At 37.5% G+C, this 8710-nt stretch overlaps 2 protein-coding genes across 3 annotated transcripts in view; one reads left to right on the forward strand and one right to left on the reverse strand.

Annotated features, from left to right (window-relative positions):
• Positions 1 to 2294, forward strand: part of LOC118337792 (CD209 antigen-like protein E) — a 6499-nt gene extending 4205 nt beyond the window's left edge. For both annotated transcript variants that reach the window (XM_035674902.1, XM_035674903.1), the window contains exons 5-6: positions 616 to 740; positions 1707 to 2294. In XM_035674902.1, coding sequence (XP_035530795.1) covers positions 616 to 740; positions 1707 to 1824 — 243 coding nt within the window. In that variant the 3' untranslated portion in view covers positions 1825 to 2294. The remainder of the gene's footprint in view (positions 1 to 615; positions 741 to 1706) is intronic.
• Positions 2295 to 2365: 71 nt separating this feature from the next.
• si:dkey-219e21.2 (nuclear factor 7, brain) lies at positions 2366 to 7901 on the reverse strand. The gene is made up of 10 exons (XM_035674901.1): positions 7864 to 7901; positions 6990 to 7047; positions 6602 to 6729; positions 6397 to 6495; positions 5344 to 5475; positions 5111 to 5236; positions 4797 to 4925; positions 3837 to 3915; positions 3383 to 3409; positions 2366 to 3271 (listed from the first exon to the last, which is right to left on the reverse strand). Exons 2-10 carry the CDS (start codon positions 7021 to 7023, stop codon positions 2730 to 2732), a joined length of 1296 nt encoding a protein of 431 aa, XP_035530794.1. The 5' UTR covers positions 7024 to 7047; positions 7864 to 7901; the 3' UTR covers positions 2366 to 2729.
• Positions 7902 to 8710: the final 809 nt, after the last annotated feature.

Genomic DNA, 8710 nt, shown 5'->3' on the forward strand with positions numbered 1-8710 from the left:
AGAGATTTTAAATTCAGTTTTAAGATGAGAAACTGACAGATATATTTAAAGTAACATTTAGGGAAGGCAAGTTCATGTGAAATCTTAAATACTTCCTGGTTCTGAAAGCCAGAATTTGTGCTTTTCACTGATTATGCCACATTTTTTTGAAAACATTTGGTTTTGGTACTTTTAGGTTGAGGCATTTTTTGTAAAAGTCAAAGTGAGCTCTTCCAAGTGTCCAAAAAGAGTTGTGTTTTATGATTATCTGCTCCGTAAAGTAACTAGTTTTGTCAATAGAGTATGGTTGGCTGTAGTACCCATGGAGGTCTGAGATGCTGTTGCTATAGTGTGACATCTAGTGGCAAGTGAATTTTTTATCTATAACCTGTAAACTAATCCCTTTAATGCTTTTAGCTTGGCACAAAAAGTCAACATGACACATCAGATCACATTATAACTTAAACCTGCAGCTCTGATACACACAGCTCTCTCTTTAAATTCTGTGATCTTGAATTAAAACATTTGTCCACTTGAACCTAACACAGATTAAGTTTTATAGACACCAGACAGAAAACATCAGAATTTCTGTCCCACAATGGATCTGAAGTCCTCCAAATGTTGCGTCCTCCTCAGGAATTTATCCAAAGTGTGATGGAGAAGCTGCCTCAGTTTCCCTTCCTGTGGGTGGGACTGACGGACGCTGAGAAGGAGGGTCAGTGGCTGTGGTTGGATGGGTTGGACATCCAGCACTACATGCCGTAAGTCCGGATTGACTGACACACGGTTTAGGAGACTAACTGTTTTTCAAATGCAGGATTAAATAATAGAAATACACTTCACTTCAGTACAAAAGTGACAAGAGAGAAAATAATATTCTGTAGATTTATGGAAATTAAAATCTCAAAGCTCACAAATGTGGTTTTCTGTGTCCCGGTGATGCTTTTGGGTTTATTTGTTGATCTTTAAGGGGGTTCCTAAGTTCCTAACATGAGTATTAGTGTACTTTATTCTACAAAATCTGTTCAATAATTATAAAAACATGTTATGAATCTGTTGTCTTTGTAAGATAGTAAAATATCTGTATCCCATTTTAGCCCAGGAGACATTTGTCTGTGAAGATACAAATATTTGTGAATTTTACACTCTATCTACAGTATTTTACATAAATTTGTGTTCAATGACATCATTCTTTCAATGAAACGTTCAAGAAAATTCTTGTTGCCTCAAAAATAATTCAATAACAGCTGAAAATAAAGACTATAAGCAGGACAATAATGGTGATCTTTAACTAATATATATTATACTGTACAGTGACTGTACCCAGTAAGTAAGGGATAATGCCCAAGGAGGTATACATTATATGGAATTAATGGACACACTGCAGCCAATCAGGATCAAGTATTCACCCAGACTATGGTATCAATATCAATATCTCAAGATATTGATAGAAAACACTTATTTTTAACCATATTTGTCTATTTTATTAAAGATTAAGACACAAACATCATTAAAGGTTTTCTGTTTTTATTACAATGATACAGTACATATATACATACATATACATATATACATTGACATACACACATACACATTTAGTCAACTATTGTATTGATCTACATTTACCACTTACTCCAAAATTACCTTAAGATCACTTTATTTGGAATTTAAGGCTCAAGTGTTGTCTCTTATACCTCCCTGTGTTTATGTGTATGTTGTGTTGGCAGGGCGACGTGGGAGTGGGATACTGATCACAGGGACTGTGCAGATCTGAGGGGAGGTGGGAGGCTCTTCGCAGCCAGCTGCGAGGATTATGGACCCTGGGCTTGTAAGAAAGACTCCTGACAGGCAGCACACATACGTACACACATGATTTTATATTTCTTTATGTACAATGTTCTGGTAAATTAATTGTAATTTGAATATTGTTACAGAATTTTGACACTTTTAATCCAGCAATGCAAAGTCTTGAAGGGTAAAGTCAGCTTTGCAATAGTACAAAGTTACCAAAGACCTTTATTGAAAAGCTTTACATGAGTAGAGATACATGCAGTTGGCATTTGGGTGGAATCATTTTCCTCTCAGTGAATTATGTGTGTAAAGTGTGATGTGATGCCAGAAAAAAGCCAGAGATATAAAAAAACAACCTGAAATGTATATGAAGTATTTATGATGTGTCTGAAAGTGCATAATAAAGTGCATGTATGTAGATGCAGAATGTGTTCACACTGAAATGTCTACTGCTAAATATACATATATATATATATATATATAGAATTTCTTGCTTATCTTTTAAAATTCCATTAATAATAAATAAATATTTTTACTCAAAGTTGAGTTTTTGTTTGTGTTTCTCAACTTCGGATAACAATTTCCACTTCCACGAGTGCTATGATCAGTTACATCTATTAACTTGTTCTATAACAATGTGATCAGCACTTTTATGTAGTTCAGTCTTGTGTCTGCTGCTGTTTTTCAGTTTTTAATTGACGCTTCAGAGATTTTAAATTCAGTTTTAAGATGAGAAACTGACAGATATATTTAAAGTAACATTTAGGGAAGGCAAGTTCATGTGAAATATTAAATACTTCCTGGTTCTGAAAGCCAGAATTTGTGCTTTTCACTGATTATACCACATTTTTTTGAAAACTTAATCTTTGTGCAGATTTTGGTTTTGGTACTTTTAGGTTGAGGCATTTTTTTAAAAGTCAAAGTGAGTTCTTCCAAGTGTCCAACAAGAGTTGTTAAGGTTAATCTTCCTCAGTCTTCTGAGACTTTCGTGGTGGGACGATTGTCATGAGTGTGCGACCATCCAGCGGGGCGAACAACGGGTACAGCTTTCCTCTGAAGGTTCCAGTGAAGGTGTAGATATGGGACTTTGTTTCTGCGTTGTAGAAGGAGATCTGGCCCTCTTCGTAGTCTAAGTAGATGCCTATACGCCGTGGCACTAGATCGACAGGCAGTGGCGTCTCCAGCTTGGTGCAGGCGTAGAACTGGTGTGTGCTGCGCCACAGGGCCCAGTAGCCCCGCTTTGGGGTCATGGGGAAGCGGCCTTGGCGCTTGGAATCGGCAGTGGTCAGTCCCACACGCCAGGAGCCGCTGTTGGCTATGTCTACCTCCCAGTAGTGGCGGCCCCTGTCGTAGCCCTGCCAGCCTAGCACACAGAGCCAGTTGTCGAATCGCTGGGGGCTGTAAGGCAGGTCGGACTCTGACATGCCCTCCTGGACCCTACGCTGGTCGTCTGACAGCTGAAGCCAGGGGTGGTTCGTCATTGGGTCGAGAATCACATCAGCTGATAAGGAAAAGAGATTGTTGGTATAAATGAGTTTGTCGTACTGTAAATGTTTGGTTTGCTTTTTCTCTGTTTCAGTTGAGATGAAGATAAAGTGGAGGTTGATCTTACCTTCTGCGCTGCAAATCCAACTCCAAACTGAAAGTAGAAACACAGACATTATATTAAAGTTACACTGGATAAACAAGAGAAATGTTTATTGTACATGGTCCAAACCATTGATTTCCAAGGGGTCCCAAGATAGGAAATAATTTATAATAATTATTTAGTTTTAACTTTTGTCTAATCTTTGTTTTTGTTTTTTATTTTGATATGCTGTCCAGGTCTATACAAATTATTCTGAGTAGGGACAATCCCTACTTGATGGAACTGCTCAACTCAAAGACACTTAAACTGTGATGAAGGGCTGCAGGGAGAAATTGCTTCGTATTAAGAAAAAGTTGGGAACCACTGGTTCTTAGGTACTTTTTATGAGCTGTAATTGTTCTTCTCCTTAAGGTAAATTAGTGGCATTTCAAAAGGCTTGTAATGTATCTTATCTAAAAACTGATTTAAAAATGCACACCTGAGTTGGGGATGTATCTGGGAATTCCTGCTTTCCAGGTCCTTTGCTTTGCCAGTAGCCACAACTGTGGAATCATCGTCTGAAAGAAATAAAGATAAAATGAAGATATGTTTCATATGAACAGCATTTATATGTAGTGATTCTCTAATTCTACCTTCCCTTATGACCATGTAGTTTGCAAATATAATCCTAACTAGTAAATCTTGTAAATATTGACTTTTCCCACACCGTTGCTACTTTGCTAAGTTTGACTGGGAGCGGTCATACCACTTTCTTTGTGAGAGCAATAATGCTAAACACAAGGCTCTTGCACCATTTTTAGAAGTCGGCCAACATTGAATGATTGCCTGGAAGGTCAAAACCATAACAAGTAGAGTAAAGAGCAGTTTATTGTTACTGCACATGTTGTATTCATATCTTAAAACTAGGCACCAACCACAATATATTCCTTCACATTTCAATCAAGAACTTTGCTACGTACACTACACCATCATCTGCGAATGTTATGATAGTTTATCTGCAGAGTCTTCACTATCAGTTATCAAGGACATTGACTGTTGTAGTTTATCAGAGCAGAGTCAGAGTTATATAAGTTATTGCTCAGCACAAATTGAAAGAGCAGGGTTCACTCAAATCACGTTATGTAAAGTCATTTTATAACTTGGTCATGTCCGCAGTGCGTGGCATCAAACAGCTTCATTCGGTTCTGTGTTTCATGGTTATCAGAGCAGTTTAAATGTTTATCTTTGAATTCAAGTGACCTCTAATGGTTTCTGTTTCATATCAAATTATTTACAGTTTAATGGTAAAAACTTTCCTTCCTCATTTCTAATTTAATTATTTTTAGATACGACTCAGCTGAAATTTTGTAATATGGCTAAATAAATGTTCTTTTTTTATTACCTGGATATATTTGATAAAAGAACTGGTAGAAATGTTAATTTGCCAGTGGTTTCTTACTATGCTGTCTTCTTTGAGCAGAGACCAGGTGATGAACTCCAGCAGAGGCAGAAGTTTGAACAGTCGTTTCTTCTTAAGGCCGAGAAGACGCAACACTCTGCCCAGCTCATCGCTTTGCACACCACAACTCTGCAAACACAAACATGTTTTCAGCTGCGATATTTGACACAAACTCAGATAAATTCTGCCCTCCTGGAGTTTAATGCCAAACAGACAAAAGGCTCACACTTCTTAACTGAGCTGCCCTAGGTATCATTTCTGTTTTGCAGTAATAAATAATAATAACTTTCAGGTTCAGGTTTACGACTCCTCACCTCAGTCGCCTTCTGCAGCTCCTTTGCCCACTCCATGATCCTCATTTGTGCCTCCTCATTGGCATCTTTGTCTTCTTTGTTTTCATGTTCTTGAATCTCAGATGCCAAGGGGGTCTCCTTCAGGAGCTACAGACACAAAATCAATAAGTTACGATTGATATTTTTTTCTATTTCTTATATATAAATAAATTTTCACAGCTGGTAATTACAGTATAACTCTTGTGTGCACTGACCTTGTCGACGTGGTGGAGTTCGTCAGCCCACTCCAGAATCAGTTTCCTGCTCTCCTCAAGACTGCGCTCAGTACGCCGGTCTGAACTCTGGGCTGTTCTTGTACTGGTGCCCTCCTCTGGATCACTACTACCCTGCACAAACACAGCAGTGTCAGACACTGTTATACACAGAACATAATGGCGGCTACTATTACAATTAGATAAAATAACAAAAAAGTCAGCTCACATTGACAGTAATGTGAGTTTCAAGGCCTAAGCTGAAAACTGGGCACTGACTGTTTTTGTTTACACCACCTGATATTTCAGAGGTCACTTTGGTTAAAATGGTGTGAAATAGGTCACATGTGGGAAGTTTTCCATTTACAGATGTCAAAAGGGCCATTTTAAACCAATATAACCTCTTGTGGGGAAAAAAATCAGATGCAGTACATAACTTCTTACTGTAGGCATTGTCCCCCACCCTACATGTTTCTGCCCACGGGGTCATGTAACTGGGCTGTAAACGGGTCAATAAATGTGTCCTATCAGCATCCACCCACCCAATTAACACTGACAAGCAAAGTGGTTTCCAGTAGCAACGCTTATCCAGTCTATGTGGCCATAAATACTGGGTTCACATGAGCTCATTATGCACCAAAAAGGCGTAACAGTTGGTCCTGAATCGAAACTCTACACATCTGTAAACTTTATCTTCAGCAATGAACTTTTAACAGGCTGAAATGATCAACCATATGAGCCTGTAACACAATTTGTCTCATTTTCCTGTTAAAATCAAAAGGCTCTTATCTTTTTTTTTGTTGACTTTTCTACTGAGCTGGGAAACAGCCTACAGTGGCCTCTATATTAAAGGAAATTGGAGGTTAAAAATGAGGCAAGCTAATGTTTAACGTCAGTGTCACCATGTGTATAAATTACGTATTATACATTCAGACACACATTTTTCTCGTATATTTGTTCTTTGCCCTCTGAATTTACACTGTAAGACTGCTTTTAATGAGTAATAACATTAATATGTGTCTGATGAATTGATTCCTTCCCTCCCTCATGTCCTACCTTGCAGACTTGGTCCACTTGGTCCTTCCAGTGATTGATGAACTGCACACACTCCTGCAGGCTGCGTAGATCCTTCAGGCCGCTCTGACGAGGATGTTGCTGCAGGTCAAATTCAAATGTTTATTCCTACTGTAGGTTTTTTTTTTAATGAAACCTCAATGTCAAACCTCAAGGTAATCAACTAAATCAAGGTTGTTTCATGTACCTGTGAGTGTTTGGTGAGGTTGTTGGCCTGTCTGCTGGGGGCCGAGCTGTGAGCCTGGAAGCTCTCCTCAGGCAGGGTCCAGCGAACGGCCCCGATGGAGCTGCTCTGGGTGGTGCTGCCTTGCACCCCTGTGGGGGGACACATTCAGGAGAAAACGTCTTTGTTAATATCAGTTCACAGAGTTGATTTCTAACAGAAATGAGGAAAAAGGTTTACATTTAACAAATGTGATTATATGTTTTTCAGAGTGTCTTTAAAGGTTACAATTAAGCCTCTATGGACACAATCAAGCCTTTTATCAAGCTGAGTCATTAGCTCCCCACACTGGGCAAAGGTTATCAAACATGCATGTAGTAGAAAAAGTAGAAAAGTGACATTAAAAACTTACTTTTGTTAGTTTTTAGGATACTTTTCATCTCCATGGTGGCAAACTCACTCCTGTGGAGCTGAGGACACATGAACATTTTTTTATTTTGGTGACCAGTGGTGCAAGAAGTAAAAATACCAATAGGGCGATATTACTTATTACTACTATTCAGACGTTCAACCTATATCAATATTTGCATACTTCCTTTCTCTTTGTTAACAAAATTCAAAAACAATGAAACTATGAATCAGCTACATTATGTTGAGAAACAATTAATTCAGATGTGATTCACTTGGAAAGATGTACAGAAAGCTTAAAATCTGCTGATAATTTATTGTTTTTACTGTTAATAACCAACACCTGCTTAAACTATTTAATAATTTATGTAATGGTCCTTTTTAGCCAAAACCAACCCACAAACAGGAATCTATAGGTCAGTGATGCCTAAAGATTAATTTAGAATACGAAACAAACTTTCTTACATTTAAATAAATACACAAATAAAAACCCTAACCCTAACCCAAACTTTAAACGAAAATTGAATTTACTTGTTTACCTACAAAGATTTTTTACAGTAATAAACGAGTGATAGAAAGTAGATAAAATCCAAAACACAAGATAAAAGTATGTAAATGATTACAGCTTATATCAGTTAAAAGATAAAAGTAGGTTTTAAATGATTTTACACTGTTGAATATTCATCACTTTACATCACTTACAATGAAAAATTATAAATTTTCTAAAACATAACAAATTCATTAGAAAATATACAAATATTGAAATATAATGTTATAAATTCATATAGCATATAGTCATATCACACAGACCTGTAGACATATACAGTATATCATATATACCCTACCCCAGATATAACCCGGAGTTCATTGTGTCGTACCTGTAGTCTGAGGGAGTGGTGGTGCAGCTCTGCTGGTGGAGAAGACTGGACAGGCTCTGATCTCTAATCAGCGTTTTTGTTCCTCTCTGTGTCTCCCTGATCTTTGGACTTCTTTATGGTCTCTGAGGGAGGGAAACTTTCTGCAGAGGTCCCTGACACAAAATCATCTCGACTTCCCGGCACCAGCTGGCACGTTTACCATGAGGGCAAAAAGGCATATTTTTTTAATAACATTGATAAGTCTCTGAATATCATGTAGCACTCCATCTGATTCTTCTGTGTCATTGTCACTATTAAAACATTTCTTAGTTTGTTACAGTTGATATTTTTATATAGTAGGAGCTGAGATATAATTGGAAGAGTGAGGGTCTTAAAATAGATTAACTTATAGTATATCTAAATTACTTTTAACATATTTTTTTAAAAGACCTAAAACTGTGTTAAAACAAAAAGCGATAGGGTTTTTGGTCTTAACATGATCTATAAACCATGTTTGCAATATTTTACCGCATGTACCATGGCGTTGATGTCAGATTCAATTCGTTATATCGCTGCATTGGGAGGCAATATAGTAGTTCCTGGTAACAATTAATGTTTGTTTTTACTGTAATCAGTCTCATATCACTTCGCTAAAATAAACTGCCATAAAAAATTGACCTGGAGTTTGGAAGGGAGGACTTTCACACGGAGGACAAAACCATAATAGAGGTTTGATCAGAATCTTATATCATATGTTTCACTCTCTTATGGTTGTCATTCACATCAATGTGCTCATATCTTGGCCACGATGATCCTGATTCAGTAAAATCAAATAAACCCTCTTTGATGCATACACACACACACACAC

This window comes from Morone saxatilis, unplaced genomic scaffold, assembly GCF_004916995.1.
Source record: "Morone saxatilis isolate NCDOM2014 unplaced genomic scaffold, NCSU_SB_2.0 Contig4, whole genome shotgun sequence".
Lineage (NCBI taxonomy): Eukaryota > Metazoa > Chordata > Actinopteri > Moronidae > Morone > Morone saxatilis.

What these genes read in the sequence shown, in the direction of transcription:
- si:dkey-219e21.2 (XM_035674901.1), bottom strand. Translation starts at nt 7,023, where the DNA reads ATGGAGATGAAAAGTATCCTAAAAACTAACAAAA. An exon ending in ACCTCACCAAACACTCACAG is followed by an intron (nt 6,496 to 6,601) that starts GTACATGAAACA and finishes TTTGACCTGCAG; the next exon opens with CAACATCCTCGTCAGAGCGG. An exon ending in AAGTGGACCAAGTCTGCAAG is followed by an intron (nt 5,476 to 6,396) that starts GTAGGACATGAG and finishes GTGTTTGTGCAG; the next exon opens with GGTAGTAGTGATCCAGAGGA.